Source organism: Mus musculus, chromosome 11, assembly GCF_000001635.26.
Source record: "Mus musculus strain C57BL/6J chromosome 11, GRCm38.p6 C57BL/6J".
Taxonomy (NCBI): Eukaryota; Metazoa; Chordata; class Mammalia; order Rodentia; family Muridae; genus Mus; species Mus musculus.
In genome coordinates this window covers 34,075,949-34,096,654 of record NC_000077.6, presented here as the reverse complement: position 1 = coordinate 34,096,654, position 20,706 = coordinate 34,075,949, and the positions used below count along the sequence as shown (strand labels likewise).

Sequence of the window (20,706 nt, the reverse complement as noted above, 5' to 3'; positions counted from 1 at the left end):
TGTATTTCAGCTAGGATATTCTCCACTAATTATAAGCGTCCTGTTAAGAAATGTTTTCAATATAGTCTGAACTGTATGTTTGAAGATGCTAGGCCTGAATCCCTATTTCTGACACCAACAAGTTTCTTACGTTATCTAGCCTTTCAGAATGTGCCTCCCACCCTTTCCCTCAGCACAGTCATGTGCCTGTGTCAATTCTACAAAAGTCACTGTCTTCACCCATGAACCTGCACTGAACTTGCCCAGGCTATGCCAGATTAAGAGTTAAAAAGTTTGATTCTGTAAGTGAAGTGTTCTTTCACTTTAAATATATTCTTAGTGCTATAATAAACCTATAGGTCATGGTGTTTAGCCAGTCATAGATATATTGTCTCATTTTCTCCTAGCCATGTAAAATTTCTGTGGTTCAGTATTTCTGGAGTTAAGCTCTCCCTGAGCCAGCATGCTGGAGAACTCTCACCAGTTAACCCATTTCATCTTACATAGTTCCTCCTGTGGGATTAACTGAAATATGTACCCCTACTTTCTCCATCTACAAGCTATTGCCCTCTGTTCCATCCATTATGATCCATGAAAATGATGTTGAGTGTATAGTTATGTTTTACAGCTCTCAGATAATTGTAGATACTTTCTGTGTCACCTCTGAGACCTGCAGCTGCAAATAACAAATATGATACATAGTGTGTACCATGAGGGCAGATAATCCAAAGTGGATGCAGCCCTGAAATTAACTCAGAATTACAAGATTTCATCGGGGGTCAGGTTCTTTCTGTCTCTCTGTTGTGTCGTGTATACTGCTGCTCATAAGCATTACCCCGAGGTGGACACACACAGACACTATTCCTGGCTGTGATAGCTTCTTAGAATGCGCTTTATACAGATACCCTCAGCAACCCTCTGTCCCTTATAAATAAAAATCTGAGGGTCACATAGCAATGATAAGGGGCTTGTCCAGCATGCACAAGATCCCAAGATCAATCTCTGGTATTGCAAAATAAAAACTACCCAAGAAAAGGGGCGCTTGTGATAAGGGGATAACCAAGTTCTGAATAGAGAGAAAAGCAATTTACTAACTAGTAGATGTTTGAAGTATCATCTTCCTAACCAAGAATAAGAATAAAACAAGTGTAGTTAGTTAAAAGCAAGCCTGAAAATAAAAACCAGTGAGATTCTCCACTTGGAAAACTTAGCTATGCAAAGCACCTATATAAGTAAAATTTAAGCTTAACTGGGAAAGCTTTCCTCTTTAAGCATATTTGGAAGGGTGGGGAGTCAATAAGAGAGTGCTGTCTTCACAAATAGCAGAAACTGAAAGGGAAAAACAAGCCATGCCTTTTGCTATACAGAGAGAAACACTGACACACTCACCCACCATGATTTAGTCTGTGTTCTACTGCTTCAGCACTATAGCCAAAGCAACCTGGGAAGGAAAGGGTTAACCTCACCCTACAGCTTATAGAACAGAGACCACATGGAGCCTATTGGCTTGCTTCTCTTGGTTTGCTCAGTTTCCTTTCTTACACACCCAGGCACTGCCCAGGGATGGCACCACCTACATTCACCTATCATTGAAGAAAATGTCCCCACACGCTCATGTCCAGACCAGTCTGCTATAGGCAGCTCCTCAATTGAAATCCCCTTTCTCTAGATATGACAGGTTTTTGTCATTAATAAAAACTAATAGGCACACCACCATGGGGTGAGGAGACCAACACACACACACACACACACACAATCAAAGAAAAAGAGACTTAAGAAAGTTGAAGATAGACATCTGTCCCGATGCTTTGCATTGCATGCATGTGTGAGTTAGGTAGATTTAAGATATATTGAAATGGGGCTGGAGAGATGGCTTAGCAGTTAAGAGCCCTGACTGTCCTTCCACAGGTCCTGAGTTCAATTCCCAGCAACCACATGGTCACTCACAGCCATCTGTAATGGGATCCAGTGCCCTCTTCTGGTGTGTCTGAGGACATGCATTAAATAAATAAATCTTAAAAAACAAAAGCTATATTTACATACTGTTACAGTGTAGGAAGATAACTGAGTGGATGGGTGAAGAACCTTTTAGTCAGCTTCCACATTATACCTGTGGTTAACTCACAAATGGGTCACCTAGGTAGGAGTTTGATCAGTGAATGTCTGACAAAAGTCATTAGAAGTTAGGAACTGACTCCTTAAAGCAGTAAGAGTTGGGCTGACACTGGACACTCCATCTTCTCCCTTACTCAGAACTCTCCCAGATCCTGCTCTGTGACCTCAATCTTCAGTTTGGTCAGCCCAAGAAGACAGAGGACCACAAAGAGGCAGAAGCAAGCCATCCATTTGAAGAGCCTGAGATTCCAGATGGAGCACCTGCTTCTGTCAGATTATCTGACTGAACTAACTCTCTCTCTCTCTCTCTCTCTCTCTCTCTCTCTCTCTCTCTCTCTCTCTCTGTGTGTGTGTGTGTGTGTGTCTTTTTTGGATTTCTGGTTTTTGTTGACTTAAAAATCTGGAAGAACAGCCAGGCGTGGTGGAACACGCCTTTAATCCCAGCACTTGGGAGGCAGAAGCAGGCGGATTTCTGAGTTCAAGGCCAGCCTGGTCTACAAAGTGAGGTTCCAGGATAGCCAGGGCTACACAGAGAAACCCTGTCTCGGAAAAAAAAAAAAAGCAAAATAAATAAAAATAAAAAATCTGGAAGAACTAAGTTTAGTGATATAATTTAATTATATAATTTAGTGATATAATTTAATATAATTATAAGTAAGCATGCCATCTTGAAAGCTGTTTTTTTGTTTGCTTGCTTGCTTGCTTGCTTGTTTTACTGCCTCAAAGGGCAATTGATTGCACTGATGCTGGAAGTCTGGTGTTGGGAATTGGCCTATCTGTATTTGCTGTGCTGTACACGGGCTTCCTTCCTCCGTGTCCTGGTAGAAGGAGGTGCTACTGCAGCAGCATACAGCTTTGCCTTTGGGTGACCCTAAAAAGAACTGATTTTCTGTTTCAGAGAGGGGTCCTGAATGACTTAATTTTTCTAAGATATTAATCTGTAGGCAAAGAGCAGAGCAATGACCCAAGCTGGTGTCATGAGGCTCATGGCTCAGATAGGCAAGACTGTAGCAGAAGAATAGAACTGAATAGAATTCAAAGAAAGCACACGTGTTGCTGCTAGTCATGAAAACAGAGATTCCCCGATTGCAGCTATAGTGGTGCAAGAGAACACCTTACCCACAACACTCATTTTTGCCCCTTTGTTCTAAGAGATTCAAATACATTTATGTCTCCTGTCATCTACTGCTTTTCTTTCTTGGTGCTGTGAGGAACATCTGATAAGAGTCAACTTAAGAGAAGAAGGGTTGATTTGGACTTATACTTTGAGGAAATACGGTTGATCTTGGCAGGGAAAGGAAAGTGAGGCATCTGGTCATACTGCAGCCACCATTTTGAAACAGGGGAAAAGACAGCAGTGCTGTGCTCTATGTACTCAACCCACATTGAGAGTGTGTCTTTCATCTTCATCTAAACCTCTCTGTAAACATGCTCACTGATACACCCTTAAGTGACTCTAAAACCCACTTGAGTTGACAGTCTTAACCATCGTAACTACCAATAAATGCTTTGAGATCTACCATGTCCTTACTTTTCATTACCTTTAAATACAGAGTACCGTAAAGCAAGGCACAAGTTGAGCTTACTCTATCAGAACCTGCAGCATCCTGCTGCCCTCTCCCGGGACCTAGCTCAGTATCTCACATAGTGCAGTCGCTGCAGATCCTTATGGACAGCCTCCTGAGGAAACGTATACAAGCTTTTCAGGTTTCTCATTTCCAAGTGCTGGATCCTTCCTAAATTGAGAACTCTTGCTTTGTAAGGGCAATGTTTTGCAGAACAACATTATTATTGTCACTGAGTAAGTGCTTCGACCTACTCCTTATCTTAGTGTGTCTTCAGTATTAACTTGGTTCCTTTTAAAAAGGTTTTCTTAACTCATGAAAATAAAAGTATAGAATATTCCTTCCTACTTGAAAATTGTGTAGGTCAGAAATCAAACTTTTGTCAATAAAAGTCACACAATGATGCCACGCAATGATGCCAGGCATCCCATGAGAATGAGATTGAGAGAAGAAGGGATGTCACTGCTCCGTGTGTACCAGGTTCATGTTGCTAAACATAAACAATACTGCAAATTGTCATCCCGCTACACTGACGATATCTTGATAAAGCTTACAGTAGTGAGGGGAAAGTCTGTGAATTGAGAATTTCTTTACTGTTCATAACTTATTGAACATCAGAGCTCAGACTCACCAGCCTTAAACATGCTCAGATCATGCACTTTAACCTGCAGCTGGGCAGAGTCCCCTAACACAAACTCTATTTTGTCTTAATATGGAATGCATTATTTAATTTATTGAGCGTTCATAGCAGCCCCTCCACAAAAAGAAAAAAATCAGCTTCAACATAAAACATGTAAAGTACTGATGGGTGCCCTGGTGATCACCTGCTAGCCAAGACTCTTACATTTCATAGCATCTGCTGCTAGCCCCAGAAAAGCAAAATTCAAACTTTGACGTACAGTTCGTGCTTAACAAGCATCACTTCCATGCCATCATAAAGTCAAAAATGGCAAGTTAAACCAACATAGGCCAGAAATCTCTCTCTACCTTTTGTTAAGTGTGATTTCAAAACTGAAGGAGATCTGAGGTGCTTCAAAGGGTTTAAAAGCCAATCTGAGGACAAGATAGCAGTTTTGCAACATACTTGTTGGGCTAATAAAGCAGAAAACCAGAGCAGAGGTTTGGATAGAATTCTCCAAAGGCCCACATGGTAGAAGCTTGGCCCCCTGCCCCCGACCAGGGCAGCATTGGGCAGTGGTGGAATCTTAGGAGATGAAGCCCAGTTAGGCAGAAGATGCAAGACATGGAGGGAAATGCGCTTCTTGTCCTTTCTTTTGTTTCCCAGTCACCATGAAGTGAACGGATGTCCTCACATTCTCACTTCATGATCCTCTATGAACTGTTGCAGGCCCAAAGGAACAGGAACAGGCGACCATCCCAGAAAGTCAAACTGTCTAACTGAAGGCCAGCGAATGCAAGTATCATCTAGTAGGAAGGTAGGCTCGAAGTGTGTGTGTGTGTGTGTGTGTGTGTGTGTGTGTGCGTGTGTGTGTGTTTACCAAGCATTGCTCGTCTTCCCAGGAGACCTTCAGTACTAGAACGGAGGCCACCATGGATGGAGACATGAGGGTCTGTGATAAGAGAAGCAACAAGAAGCCCAGCATGTTTGACAGCAAAGCTGCATCACTGAACCTAAGCCTATTTTCTTCTTGTATGTTCAGAAAGGTAGCTTACATTTGCTTTAAAATAAAAATATAACAGCAAGGACCAAACAACGTTGTCTTAAGGATCGAAAAAAGTAAAGCAAACGATAACTTTAATCCCAGGAAGTTATCCCCACATGCATTAATCTCATTACGAAAGGGAACACATAAAAACACACCCTGTAAAACCAAATAAGAAACGATGGAGTTCTATTTTTTTTTTTTGGAGCCTCTTAAGTTATTGCTGCTCCAAAATGAATTTTAATCATTTTAAGTTGTGTAAAAAACAGAACATGCCTCGGCCTGACAAAAGATTCATTATAAAATATATCAAAAATGACCAGTTTCAGTACTTTTTCAGCTTGCTCCACATTATTTCTGTACTGTATCAAGTACTGTATTTTGGGATGGATGTTCAAAATCTCATGTCTGCCATGCACTCTTAGACTTCAAATGTGAACATGATCACTTCTATACTCTATAAACATCAAAGAAAATAAATAAATCATGTGGTATTCAACAATCTTCAGATACTTTAAAAGGGCAGGGCAGAACTCTGGGCCCGAGTTAACAGTCTACTCCTAAGTGCTCGGCGATTTGCTAAGGTCACGTGATTTCGCCGCAGTGACCACCAAGTCAGAAAGGCTCATTTCTTGGCTAACTTGCTACAGACAGCCTGCAGCGTGTGTTAGTGTGCACTGGTATCTGGACCCTCGATTCTTTCCATCAATGAGCAACAGCGGCATTTTCCTGAAGTAGTCAATAATATCTGATACAGACAGGAAGTCCTGGAAAAGTCAAACGGGGAGATAAGTCAGCAGTGGAATGGACAGTACGCATTTATCAGGTAGTTTAGAGATTTCCTCCTCAATAGCCAACCAACTGTAAGTAAAAGATAGAAATAGAAAGTTGGGCCAGAGAGAACCTCAGTCTTCTGCAAGAGTAGTGAGTGCTCTTAGTTCTGAGCCATCTCTCATCCCATCTTATGGCATTTTAAATATTGTTTTATAGAGATAACATAATCTTACATCAAAATTGGGTCAAAAGAAGTCAAAATATAAGGTACAAAATATAAGACACTTTGACACTTCCTAAATGCATTTTTTAATGATTTTTTTTTATTATTTTAAAATTTAGGCTTTGGGGCCAGAGATGAAGTTCAGGGCTTTCACCTGACTGATGTGCACACGGCCCTAGGCTCCTGACTGGTGTGCACACAGCCCTAGGCTCCTGACTGGTGTGCACACGGCCCTAGGCTCCTGACTGGTGTGCACACGGCCCTAGGCTCCTGACTGGTGTGCACACGGCCCTAGGCTCCTGACTGGTGTGCACACGGCCCTAGGCTCCTGACTGGTGTGCACACGGCCCTAGGCTCCTGACTGGTGTGCACACGGCCCTAGGCTCCTGACTGGTGTGCACACGGCCCTAGGCTCAGGCCTAAGCAGCACCAACAAATTACACCTATGATGTTGGATTATTTCGAATGAAAGTTCAAGCAAGACTCCTACAGTGGACTTAGTCATGGGTAGTACGTTTCTTCTTTCCTTCCTCCTTCAACGGAGGGCCTCACTGATGTTGTTTAACAACATAGCTGCCAAACAGCATGTGATTCAACTGCATAGTTGCTATACAGTATGGGATCTGGGCAAAGAGTGAAGACTAAAGTCCTTACCTCTTTTCCTCGAAGTCCAGTGCCCAACAAGTAGACTTGACTTTCCTCCTGGTAGCGGATTTGGATGTTGTAAACTTTGTCTTTGTACAGCACCATGAGGACATACGGATTGTTCGCTGTCTTCTTAGAGCTGTCTCTAACCAGGAAGGTGCCATCCTAAAGGAATGGGTGCTTGCCATTAATGGGAGCAATGAAAGTCAGTTCCATACCGTGTAAGAGACAAGCCTTTAGGGACCTTCAAAGCTGTCATGGTGCCAGGTGACAATGAGATCTCCTCATAGCTGGGGATCCCAGGTACCTGGATCTTTTGATTATTCAGAAAGACAACTGAGATTATATCTGAAGTTTTTGAGTTAATGTCTTTGAAGTGTCTTAATATAAAGTATGTTTTCCAGTAATAAAAACAAATGACCAGTTAATGGATAAAGGGCCATACAAAATAAGGTGGCTTACTTCTTGTGTACCTACTCACTTCTGTTGATTGGCTAGCCTTCCCTGTCCATGTTCCCATGCAGAACACACAATTTGCCTGTGAGATGGACGCCCCTTTAGCCCACACCTGAACAACAGTGAAGGTGGACTTTCTATGTTCTTGTCTCCCTTCCCCCAATACTTAACAGAGCATGTGATTTGTTCTCAACTCTAAATTTTCATACAAGAAAAATTGCAAGGTAATGTCGCATGGCAAAGACCTAATATTAAAATAGAGCTAATTAGTAAGACCCATGTAAATCACTCCTTCCTCTATGTACTTAATTAGAGAGGGTTTTAAATAGCCATCAATATTCAACAACAACATTCCTTTGCTCCTTTTGTTCAAAGTTAATTGAGCCGGTCAGAACATATGTGGTAAAAGAACTTCCCACTGGACCAGTGAATCAGAGCTTGGCTTGAATTCAGAATCACCTGGAGAGTGTGAGGACTCCCTCCACCCACACTACACTCCCATTTATTAAAAAAAATCTCCCTAAAACTCAGGAACCCAGATAATAATAATAATAATAATAATAATAATAATAATAATAACTGTCCTCCATGTGATCAAATCTGATGAGGAGACTGAAAAATGGCTGTTGTAGCCTTAACAGTGTGAAAGATGAAGAGTTATTGTTCTCTCGTCCGGACCTGCTTAAGATTTTATTATATCAAAAGACTAGCTAGAAACTTCTGGAAGGCTTTGTGGCTATGCCTTTAGCATGAGTCTTTCCCGTGAACTTGGATGATAACTGGTCGTTAAGAGGAAGATGAAGTAGTAGGATTTCTGGAATGTTACATGATTTATTTGATGCCCCCAAAAGAGACACATCATTCATTAATTCACTCATGAAACTCCCTAATATGTGCCAATGGATCCATGATTACCTTAATTTAGAATTTTCCCTAGACAAGTGATGGCCGCTCAGAGAAAGGGTTCTACGGATGCTAGCAGGGAGGATGGTAGCCCTGATGGGTCTTAAAGGAACAGAGTAGCAGGATTGATAGCTGGCTCACACTTGAGCCAGTGTGTGTCAACAGCCTTTCTCGCCATCCACTAACATTGATAAGTGCATGACAATCCATGGTAGAATGGTACCTGGTTTATCTTCCTCAGAGCAGCTTCTGCCTCTGGTCGGGTGATATAAGAGACATACCACTCTTCATCTAAGGGTGTCTACAAATAAGAAATTTTTTAAAAGAACTATAAGTTCTGTAGTTACATAAATAAAGCGAAAAGGAAAGAAAAAAAAAAACTAACAGTTCCCATGAATCACCACCTCAGATCTCTGAGGTTTGAAACTTTTGTTTTCTTGACCAGAATCGCTTAGAAGGGGCTACAGAGAAGGCATTTTGTGTGAACTGCTTCCTTATCACGCCACTGACTGCAAAGGCATTTGTGAAGGACCCCACCCCACCCCCATTATATAATGGAACCTTTCATCCTGAAAGACAGAGACAGAGGAACTTTTTCAGCTTATTATATCGTAGTAACATACTTAATGAAAAATCTGTCCTAATGGAGCAACTAAGAAACTTCCCTTTTCAAGGCTATAAACCAAGAGACAGATGGAAAAAAAATGGGATTATGTTTTTCATTTCTTAATGCCCCAGAAGGCTGTAAGAGAACACTAAGGGAAACATTAGTTCTTGTCTGCATCTTCCCTTCAGTTCTGGTTTATTGTGTGCTATGCGGTGGATCCGGGATGGGATCCTCAAACCTCCCCCCACACACACCCCCCCCAGGCAAGGGTCTGACCACTGTGCTACACAGATGCTCTTTTAATTAAATGGCAGCAACAAAACTCTAATGGAAGACACAAATACAGCAGAACAGCCTACTAGAGTTTCTTAAAGTCCCTTGGCTAGAAAAAAGGCCAACACATTAGAAACAGCTGTATTACCTCTTCTTCCCCAGGAGATGGAGGCTGAGGCCTGTTTGGAACCGGCAAGGGTAAGTTTCTGCCTTCACTTCTGAGAGGTGGCCTGTTGCCTGGACCTTCGAAGCAAAGTATTTTGAAGATGAATTTACCATCAGTCATTGTTTCCGTGTCTCATAATGCATCCATCACAGATGCCCCCATAGAGTAATTCATTTTTCAAGAATAAGAGGTTGGAAATATAATTTCCATCTCTTTAAAGCTACAAGGGCTGGCTTGGGCAGTGTTTTGTACCATGCTGGGGAAATTTGGAGAGAAGAGACCTCAACATTTCAGTGATCCCCTAAACATGCAGACATCATCATGTGGTCCCCTAAACTTGCGTACAGCATCATGTGGGCCCCTAAACTTGCATACAGCATCATGTGGTCCCCTAAACTTGCGTACAGCATCATGTGGGCCCCTAAACTTGCATACAGCATCATGTGGGCCCCTAAACTTGCGTACAGCATCATGTGGGCCCCTAAACTTGCATACAGCATCATGTGGGCCCCTAAACATGCAGACAGCATCATGTGGGTCTGTTTTAAAGAACACCACAATTGTTTTTACTGTGTGTCTCAGTAAGAACCTGCACAAGCAGAGCCTCTGTAGGTGCCCCCCTAGCAGCACACATGAACACTCCCAACAGCTTGCACTGGCAGCCGGGAAGAGATAATTACATTCCCAGTTCACAGAGGGAAAGGAAGTGCTTGGAGAATAGTGTTAGGTTTTGAGCCAATGTTTGCTGTGATTTTTCTGTTTGTTTTGATTCTGCAGCTTCCTAAGATATACAAATGTTGGCTAAACGGACACCACAAACTATCTGCTCAGCCAGAAGCTTGTCACAGAGCCTACGCTTCCTTTATTCTAAGACCGTCTTTTGCTTAGAGTTCACTGGAGGTTTAGAGGAAAGTCCCTCAGCTTGGGAAATGCTTGACTGTGTTGGCTGTGGGTGTCAAGTCAGTTTCTGTGTCAGCCAAGCTGAAAAGAACTGAAAGGTCCTGTTATCTCGAATGCTTGCTCATTCTTCTGTCATTTACTCATTCATTCATTTGTTCGTTCATTCATTCGTTCAACGAATGTTTGCTTAACATGAATCTATCTAGGCTTAAATAAGGCATTTTCTGTATGTTATGTTTAGTCTTCAGGGCCATTTGACCAGAAGGGTACTGAGTTTCTTTTGCATGTGAAGCTTAGAGAGTCTGAGCAGGTTCCATGCAGTAGTGTCAGGGCCAAGACTTAAGGCCTGTGGTTCCTAGTCATTACCTTGCCTAAGTATGAACCCCTGGGTCACTGCACCAGGCGTCCTGGGAAGCCTCACACATCAAAGCACCTCAGGTGCTCCTGCACTAGGATCCACTGAGGAAAGGATGCCCACCTAAGAGGAGCTGAGGACTTCAGGGTCAATTCTTCAGGGTTGTCTGAGATGGTCTTCTCTGTTTGTGAGTAGGGAATTCTGGGTCTGAGCTGCTAGCACCTGCCTTCTCTAGGTTCTCAATAGCCAATCAAAATACTTAGAGTTTGTTGAATGAACTCAAATACTATAGAAGAATAATAGAACTAAGTCTTATATTGCACAGCTGTCTGTTTCTGTGCCCCATGATCAGCGGCACAGAGCCACGATCTGCATACATGAGCACATGTGTACATACATGTTCTGCATATAGCACACGTGAGCACATACATGTTTTGTTGCAATCAGCTACTACCCTTAATATCTGGGTCTTCATCCAAGTTCTGATGGGAGTTTTGATGTCTTTTTTTCCCCCATTTTTATTAGGTATTTAGCTCATTTACATTTCCAATGCTATACCAAAAGTCCCCCAGTTTTGATGTCTTTTGAACAACACATGGTAAAATACTTCCTAGGGTTGGAGCATCCCATGAAAAAGACAGAGGACAAGATGTCTAGCAGTCTTGAGGTTTAAAAAGCATGATTTCTGATTGAGGTAGCATTCAAAAAAATATACTGTGTGTATACAAAATCCCCCACAAACAATTCAAAATCCAGTGCTTTGTGAAATGCTGCTGCAAATGAAATGTCTGGAATCTCGATGTTTATAAGAGACAGGCAAATAACACACGTGTGCTGTTAAAAAAAAACAGCGAGCTTGAAGAACTGAGAAAAGTTGGGATGAGTAGACAACTGGACCCCACATGGAAAAAAAAAAGACACTGGAACCTCAACTTTGAGCTTTAGCATCTGCCACTGTGTCAGCAGTGGCCTTTCACACAGGGAATGAAATGCCCCACTGGGAAGAATGCTTGTGTAAAACAGATGTATTACTAAGCTGTAGGTCAAACACACCAATGTAATTTTATATTTAAAATCTATTTCTGCATGCCGAGCATGACTTTTTTTTCTTTATTCATATCTTATACACTCCATCCTGGCTCCAGTTTCCCCTCCCTCCACTCGTCATAGTCTTTCACCACACTTCCTGTCTCCCTCAGATTCACTCCTCCTGTCTTCCCTTCAGAAAAGAGGAGGCTTCCAGTGATGTCACCTGAACTCAGAATAACAAGGTGCAATAAGACTTGGCACAAACCCTCATATCAAGGGTCCCACAACCAGACAAAAGAGTCAGAGACATCTCCACTCCCACTGTTAGGAGTCCCACAAAAATCCCAAACCAAGAAAACAAAATATATATGCAGAGGACCGAGTGCAGCTCAATGCAGACTCCATGACTGCTAATTCGGTCGCTGCGAGCCCCTCTGAGCCCTGCTTAGTTGATTCTGTGAGCTGTGTTCTGCTCGTCAGAAGCTTCCTGACGGGAACAGATCCCCAGCTGAATATGGAACATGGCTTTTTAAAAATGTCTGTTCTTTACCATAGTGTTAACATTTTAAGTCAATATTTAAGTCCTGAGTGACTTTGCTTTTAACGCCATATATATTTTTTAACTTTTCTTGGAAAACAAGTCAGAGAATCTGGCAGTTCTAGGCCAGTTTCCAGGCATGACAAGGACCTCCTTATTTTGCTATGCATTCATTCAGTAAGAATTTTAAGTTACATGTGCAGGTCTCTGGCTTTAAATCATTCCGGGGCAGTCCTGTCTCACAGACCTTTGCCAGCATCAAGGACCAACAGCATCAACTTGCTAGAAATACTAAGTCGTCTCAGGTGATACCCAGCCCTCCTGAAATAGACCCACATTTGGCCATGATTCCCCAGCACCTGTGCGCACGATGAACGTTGAGAACGCTCACAGCAGACAGCCAGTGGCAGTATCATTGCAAATAGGAAGCCTCTGGTTTATCTTACTGAGTCAGAAACGTTTGTTGCTTTTCTGAGACATGATCTCATGTAGCCCAGATTAGCCACGAGTTTGCTCTCTAGTTTAAGGTGACCATAAACTCTTAATCCTCCCCCAGTGGCCTAAGAACACAAGTATGAGCTGCCATATCTGGCTTCATTCATAATCACTGAGGCTGGGTTCTTGTCATCTCTATTTTCAATATGCTTCCCAGTTTACAACCTGAGAGCAGACTCATCATTGACACCACCAGGAAGCTACGTACTTCCTCCAGCTCTCTATTGAACCATCAGGGACCCAGCTCTGGGCAGGAAAATAAGGGCTAAAGCTGGCCTTTTGGTGCATGCGTGTGTGTGTGTGTGTGTGTGTGTGTGTGTAGTATTTTATGTAGTGTCTCATTCCAACAGCCCTTGGTAACTTGCAGACATTGAATTAAGTGTTAAAATGAAGAAGTCATATACTTTTAGGAAACAGAGCCTTTGCTGAAAGGCCTTGAGATGATTACGCTATAGCCCCATGGACATGTTGTAAGGCAGAGGTCACAAGCATACAAACCTTGAGAGAAGTATGGCGGCAGGGAGGCACTCTGCTGAAAGCCAATGTTGCTGCAGAGAAAACAAGAAACAGAGAAGAACCAGCTTTACATTGGGTTAGGGTGATGGGACCCAAGGGTAGCTGGGTTACAGAAGCCAGGCTGTAGATGCATCTTGCTTTGTCATTGCTGCCCTCCACGACCCACTGGCATCATGGAAGAGGAGCAAAGGAGGAAATTATTCAAGTCTTTCTCCCTCAAGCTGCCTGGTGTTTGCCGTAGCTAAGTTGCACTGGTTGGTTGTAACTGTTAGCTTGACACAACCTCGGGTCTCCTGGGAAGACAGTCTCAACTGAAGAATTATCTAGATCACATTAGCCTGTAGGTGGATCTGTGGGAATCTGTCTTGATGCTTACTTGGGGTAGGAGGATTCAGCTCACTGTAAGTACGCCATGTCATGGGTCAGGACCTGAACTGTTTATGAATAAACAAAGCCAGCCAGCAAAAGCAAAGGCAAGCAGGCAGTCTGAGTGCACTCATTTCTCTGTCCTCTAAACTGTGAGTACACTGTGGCTAGCTACTTGATTTCACGCCTCAGCTTTCCTGATGTGTTGGACTATAACACCAGTTCTCAACCTTCTTAATGCTGTGACCCTTTAATACAGTTCTTCATGTTGTGATGGCCTGCAGCCATAAAATTATTTCAGTGCTATTTCAAAAGTGTAATTTCTCTACTGTAACAAATGCAAATATCTGATATGTAGGATATCTGATATGTGATCCCCAAAGGGGTTGAGACCCACAGGTTGGGAAGCACTGGACTAGAACCTTAAATTATAAAAGAAAACAAAGCCTTCCTCCCCTGCCTTTCTGTCCATCGGGGTACTTGTCATAGCAACAGACATGAAGCTAGAACACAAGCCACCAGGCGCTATGCTTAGCTAGAGCTGAGGGGCACAGCCACAGACCTTTCTGAGAAGGCTCCCGGCATGTGGGCCAATGGGAATGTGTTCTTGGAGCTGGGCTGGACAGATCTCGAAGGGAATGTGTTGGAGCTCATGGAAGGTAGTGACGGCTGTGGCAAAGGTCTCTGATGCACTGTGGAGGAGAAGAAAAAGACGAGCAGTCGGACTTCAAATCCAGGGACATTGAGAGTACCTCCCCAACTTAAATCAAACCCAGCTGACATGAAGGGAGAGACAAAATCCAAAAGATCAGGCATAATTTTCAGATCAGAAAATGCTAGGGGGAAGAAAATATTTCATGGTTTGTCTAGATAATTGGCCACCTTGGAGTCACTTGACATCGCTATTGTTCTGTACGTTGAGAATTTAATTTTATTTTGAACTGCTTCTTTGGCAGAAAATCATTAATGGGAAACCTTGTATATTTTAGAGATTATTTACATTTTTTATTTTTTTTAATGCCCAAACTGAATGCTATGTTGTTCATTTGCAGTTTCTGATTCTGTATCCACAAATGTTAGAGGGTATAAATATGAGAAAATTTTCTATCAAGACATATATGCAAGTTTCTGTGAAGTTAGGTACTCTGGATTATCACACATAAACTTAAGTTCTCCTTGGTAAACCAACCAAGTAATTTCCTTTTACTAAAGCCATGAGGTTTATGTCTGTTTATGTTAGTTGACATGTGGTGTTCCATACTCAATGATTCTATTTAAACAGAGGGTCAGAAAAGTGAGAGAATTGGTGTTTTAAGAAGGAGAATGGCTTGTGATAAAGATCTGGAGACATACCATCATCTTCATCCTGCAAAGAAAAAACATCGAAATAGATTAACTTAGTGTTGCAATCCAATTTCTAAGAAGACACTTCTCAGTCAAATACTGTGCCTGGCTCTTTCTTTAACAGTTATAGTTTTTCATAATAAATAGGTTGTGGAGAATTTTCTAGAGCTTCCCCTCTTCATAATCTAGTTAGAATGTGCTAAGTGGTTTATGGTTTTTCTAATGTCCATAATCATCCAAAGACATTCGATTCGGAGATTCCTCTCAAATGCTCAGCTGGACTGATTCTGAGGCTCCTAAAGGACTTGGATATAACAGCATTTACAAGCCTCATGAGGTTACTGATATTTCGGTCAATTCTCTTCAGTTGATCTAAGACTGGAACACGATTTGCAATAGAAATGATACTCGTGCTTCAGCGCATTTACCATGGAGACAGGAAAGGCTTCACACACCCTCACACCTGCCTGGTCCAAAGCTCCAGCCCTTTTCCTGCCTCTCCTTTGCAATATCTGTCCCTCATTTATTCATAGCGAAGTTTACAAGGTGTAACTACTATTTTATTCCTTACTATTTCAACTGCAGAGTCACTTTGTGAGACAGACAAGAGAAAGGCCACCCCCTTTCTCTAATAAGAAATGAGGTTCAAAGAGACACAGAAGCCCTGCCAGTGACTAGAAAAAATCAAAGGACCATGAACTGGTTAGTTAGAGCAGCCCAGTGGTCATGAATTGGTACCTTTATAAGGATAAAGTTAGTTACTGTGCCCTGGCATTAGTTAAGTACTGCTTAATAAAGCTTTCTACCATCAGTTCTACACCAATCACAATCTCTCATCCTGAAATACTGAAAGTCAGCAGAGGGCCACACAAATAAACAAAGTGTCACTGCTCTCCTGCATGGAGGCCATGTCCCCCCTGGCTGAGGAAGGCACAACCCTAGATTCTCAGGAGAATTAATCTCTCAGAGACTCAGTGCCTCAGGGATGTGATGTCAGCCTCAGTGTCTGTCTTTCACTCTGTCACTATGTCTCTGTAGCAAGTTGCTGCCCTGATGGTTTGGGAATGCTCATAGCCATCCCCTCCCATCTTCCTTAGACATCCCTGGGACTGGAACAAAAGTGGAGCAACCCTAGTCCATGTTCTCTGCAACATTCAAGGACCGTTACAGTGCTCACACAAAAAGAGAAAGAGTGATGTCGTGCAGGGCCACTAAAATCATAGCATCTTCCCGACCCTTCCCTCTATTCCTGATCCTCACTCTTCTTGCAAATTACCCTTGGGGATGAGGCTGCAAGAAGCCAGCCACCCTGGGACCTCTCAGAGAGCCAGGGGCTAGGCAATTCAGCTTGATGAACTCTAAGTAACAAGATGCAGAGGCTGGCATTTAAGATACTCTTTGTAGGTCTTGCTCTCATTACCTAACTTCAGACAAGGGCAAGGCAGATGCAGTCCCACCTCCCCAGAGCCTACACTGGCTGTCCCTGTGCCAAGCATTTATTAAATGACATTTCACACTTACATTCTCTCTTCTGTCTGGTCCCCTTCCATGCCTGAAATGAATTAGAGCAGAGATGTGAGCATCAAGAGTTTCAAAGAGCCAGCCCCAGAATATAATTTCAGTAAATCGCATAAGGAGAAATAAAACCTACTGAGCCGTGGCCAAAGGGGAAGTTGCCAGTGCCAGCAGAAATGCTGGGGTTGGGAGAGAAGGGAAATGTGGCCACTGGATGCCCTGTTATCTTTGCAAGCTGAGCTAGGCAAACCTTTGTTCTATAGCGCTACTATAGCAAATAATTACACAATTATACACGTATATATGTTTAGTCAGCTTTTAGGAGCTATTAAATTTCACTGAGTAGATGTTTTTCCAAGCAAATAAAAACATTTTCAGTAATATTCTTCTTTGCTGAGGTTTCAAACCAGCCACCACAGGGCTTGCCCTTCAAGTATTAAGAAAACAGTTGGCAAAGGTCCCTGCTCCGGGCTTTGCCAATAGGGCCTTGGTGTCATTGGCACAGATGGGCCAGTCCAACAGCTTTGACAATAGCTGTCTAAGCGTTGGGAGAGGCATCTGTACTTCCTGGGAGAGAGGTAAAGAGGGGAGGGAGAGAAGGAGGGAAGGAGGGGAGTGATAGGAGGAAGAGATGGAGGGAGGGAGGGAAGGAGGGAGGGAGGGAGGGATAGGGAGGGATAGGGAAAAAAGAAAGGAGAGAGGGAGGGAGGCAAGGATGGGTGGGTGGATAGAGGGAGGGAGAGAAGAAGGGAGGAAGGGAGGGAGGAAAGGAGAGGGATGGAGGGAGGCAAGGATGGATGGGTGGATAGAGGGAGGGAGAGAAGAAGGGGGAGGGAAGGAGGGAGGGAGGGAGGAAGAATGATTTGTTGAGTAGCTAATGTCAGATGTTTCTTATGTCGTCCATCAGTTCTTGCCCTGTTTTATTGAAAATTTTGGTATTTTGGCCATTAAATTGTTTTTTATGTGCTCTGATTTTGTTAAATAATCCATTAAAATGCTATGAAAGTCAAAGACTGGGGATTTTCTTGGCACACTGTGGCCCTTAGTCTTGACTGAATCCTCACAACAGCCAAACCAGGGCGATGGTTATGAACCTTTATAGACAGAGGAGATAATGAAACTCACTGCTCCCCTCCAAGTAGCAGGGCTGGCCCAGAACCCAAGTGCACTTGTGCCGTTTGGTAAATAGACCATACATGATTTTATAGCACAGGTAAAGCTGCTAGAACTGAGCTCCGTCTCCTGTCGTTGTAAAAATGGTTGAGCAGTAAGAAAGCAGCTAATGCAGGCCTAGAACCAGCGCACCCCCACCCCCACCCCACACCCCTGCTCCCTTACAAAATAAAGCTGCAGGTGCAGTTCCTATGAGCTGTTCAGGCTTCAGTCTGACAAGGCAGGAAGTCCAACAAAACCAAGTCTGGTTCAGACAAGGACTCCGACAGCAACCACACAGCCCTCCCCATTAAGTGCTGCTACTCGCCCCCTCCTCAGCTACATTCCCATTCTCTTGACAGACCTCAGTAGCTTTCATCCAACCAGCAAGGAAAGGAGCCCTCAACCTCTCAAGTATTGGAGTTCAAAGGCCCGACTCAGGCAGCACAGGACAGTCACCTTGGAACTGGTGGCTTCCTCGTTGTCACGGGTCCGAGTCTTTCATTTCTTTCGTGTCTGTCCATGGCTGGTGGCAAAGGAGGCTTTTGTATCTTGGGTAAATGTTCCCTGAGTGGGAAGAGAGAGGAGATATATATATATAAAAGCCACTTTCATTGGGCAGAGATCTGCAGCAGAATTCTGGACTTGGTACAGTATGACAGACACTTACCTCCCCAATGGGGCTGAGGGCTGCAAGACAACAAGGAAGACACGTGAGGATCAGACACTTTCCAAAGAGTCAGGACAAGATAAAAGCAAAACAAACAAAGACTAAAATCATAAACAAACCAGAAAAGCAGCCTACCTTATCAGAAAATGGTGGTTTCTTTCCTGTAAACAAGGTTGAACAGAACATTAAATTTGGAACAGGCATGAGGTTAGGGCTGAAAAACAGATTCTGATGAAAACCGTGTCTGTGTCTCTAGGGGAAGTCTGACTTTAAGCAGGGGCTTCAGATCTGAAAGGTCTTTTGAGGAACACCTGGCTTGCCAAACTCACACAGCTGTGCACATGCTAATAGGATTGTGGGATCTGAGCTTCTTTTCAACATGCGGCTTGGCTGAGCATCAAATGGGTGAATATCTTCTTGAGATTCTATGTCTTTCTCATTGGCTTAAGCATCTGCTGTCTGGCCTAGTTTGAATTTTGAAGTAAACCAGTGTGTAATGAAGGTGAAATTTTGCCCTAAATCCTGTGGTACACTTGATATTATGTAAAGACTTCCATACAAGGGCTTTTGGAGATTGTCTTGGTGTGCCAAAACTACTTTAGTGGTGGTGGAAGTGGTTGTGGTGGTAGTCAAGGTGGTAGTGGTCATGGTTGTGGTTGTGGTACTGGTCATCTTGGTGGTGGTGGTCATGGCTGTGGTTGTAGTCACCAAGGTGTTAATGGTGTTAGTGGTGGAGGTGGTGGTGGTGATGATGGTGGTAGTGGTGGTGGTGGTTGTGTTCATGGTTATGGTACTGGTCATTGTGGTGGTGGTGGTGGTCATGGTCATGATTGTGGTCCTCATGGTGGCTATGGTGGTGGCAATGAATTTTGTTTGCTCACTTGCTTTGATATCTTTGAGAACAGATGGTATTGAAGCCAAGTATTTATACCCAAGGGCCCTTCAACATTATAATTAAGGTTCCAGTAGATCTGGAAGCAGGTCTGCTAATACCTGAGCATGTTGGATCTCAGGTACCTTGGCTGTGAAGTCAGTGTAGGTTTGCCATAAGGGTCAGATGATAACTTATATGCAAGGTCAAGGACAGGATGGGTGTGGGTTGACAGATGCTGGCTAGCTCCTCTTTCTTTCCTACCCCCTCCCCATACTTACTACCCTAAGGTACATGCTGACAGTGTCCATCTGGAATCACAGATTCACAGAATCCCACAAGGGCTGAGTTCATGTTTGACCCAGGAAGGTCTGAGGAGCTTGCCTACTTTGAATAACTCACTAGCCAAGGGAAAAGCATTCTTGGGGCACAAAAGGAGTTTCATAAATATTTAGAGTTAGCGATTAAACATCTTATTTAAAGGGACACTCCAAAAACAAATGAATAGTCTTTGGACAAAGGAGGCTTTCCATTTTCAGAAAATATTTGATTCATAAGAAACAAATCAACCAACTAAACAGCGATCTTGTGATATGCCTACACTCTGGCCACGTTAGGAGCTTGATGGTTATAGGCTAAGCATTAGTGGAAGACGTTAGTCATTCCACAGCTTCATTAACAAGGATGTAACTCAAAGTTCAAACATGGATCATCAGGAAACATCATCTCTAAAATGTCTACAGACATCGCAAAAGGTGACTCTTTAAGAGAGTGAGTTGTGTATACAGATGACTGTGAAGTCGTCACATCTGTATCCCACTTTCCTGATGCCCTGGCTTAGAGAGCAGGGTTCGAGTCTGGGTCTCGTCTACCTTTCTCTTTATATGATGTGTACAGCTCTCTACAGTGAACTGCAAATGCATGACTCAGCAGAGTTAGATTGGGAGTCAGAGATACGACAACGAGCTGCAGCTTCCAATCCAATCCAAGATCTCAAAGTCATTTTGCCAACCAAGGAGACTACTGAGGCCAAGAAAGGGCAAAGGCCTTGTTCAGAGTCCCACTGAAGAGGAGAAGGTATGGAGCCTAGATATGGATTCTGTGTTTACTCCGTTTAGGTACCTCTTGCCTAGATACACCTTGTCTACAGCAAGTTCAAAGGCCACCACCTCAGTGCAAAAGTCAGAAAGACATGGGTTCAAGTCTTAACCCACCTATACAAGACAGAGCATACTATTTGACCTCTCTGACCCTTCATCGTCTGAGAGGTGGAGATAACACACCCTTCACTGGCTTGGCCTAAGGATGCAAAGCACCTGCCCCATCCTAGATGTTCAATAAATTGTAACTAAGTTTTAGGGATGAATTAAAGAATACCTCTATGTAAGGGTAGCTAGAATCAAGGCAGCTGGAACCATGAGTAAATTGTGGGAAAAGTCCGTAGTGTTTCATCAACTGAACGCGCCACCGCAAAGGGCAATTTTGACATCTGAACATTTTAGAAAGCGTATCCTCCTAAGAGAACATCCTCTTGACATGAGACTGTGGCCTAAGCATGCAGCATCCCCTGGGTCAGTAAACTAAT

At 43.2% G+C, this 20,706-nt stretch overlaps 1 protein-coding gene and 1 long non-coding RNA gene across 2 annotated transcripts in view; one reads left to right on the top strand and one right to left on the bottom strand.

Moving 5' to 3' along the window:
- 4930469K13Rik (RIKEN cDNA 4930469K13 gene) overlaps nucleotides 1–20,706 on the top strand; it is a 124,594-nt gene that overhangs the window by 1,900 nt on the left and 101,988 nt on the right. The window contains exon 3 of the long non-coding RNA NR_155520.1: nucleotides 5,008–5,095. This is a non-coding gene — a long non-coding RNA (RIKEN cDNA 4930469K13 gene). The remainder of the gene's footprint in view (nucleotides 1–5,007; nucleotides 5,096–20,706) is intronic.
- Nucleotides 4,374–20,706, bottom strand: part of Lcp2 (lymphocyte cytosolic protein 2) — a 45,354-nt gene continuing 29,021 nt past the window's right edge. The window contains exons 11-21 of the mRNA NM_010696.4: nucleotides 18,386–18,411; nucleotides 18,251–18,270; nucleotides 18,040–18,147; nucleotides 16,435–16,465; nucleotides 14,923–14,935; nucleotides 14,132–14,261; nucleotides 13,186–13,235; nucleotides 9,353–9,447; nucleotides 8,548–8,625; nucleotides 6,975–7,130; nucleotides 4,374–6,090 (exon numbers count right to left, since the gene is read on the bottom strand). Coding sequence (NP_034826.2) covers nucleotides 5,968–6,090; nucleotides 6,975–7,130; nucleotides 8,548–8,625; nucleotides 9,353–9,447; nucleotides 13,186–13,235; nucleotides 14,132–14,261; nucleotides 14,923–14,935; nucleotides 16,435–16,465; nucleotides 18,040–18,147; nucleotides 18,251–18,270; nucleotides 18,386–18,411 — 830 coding nt within the window. The 3' untranslated portion in view covers nucleotides 4,374–5,967. The remainder of the gene's footprint in view (nucleotides 6,091–6,974; nucleotides 7,131–8,547; nucleotides 8,626–9,352; nucleotides 9,448–13,185; nucleotides 13,236–14,131; nucleotides 14,262–14,922; nucleotides 14,936–16,434; nucleotides 16,466–18,039; nucleotides 18,148–18,250; nucleotides 18,271–18,385; nucleotides 18,412–20,706) is intronic.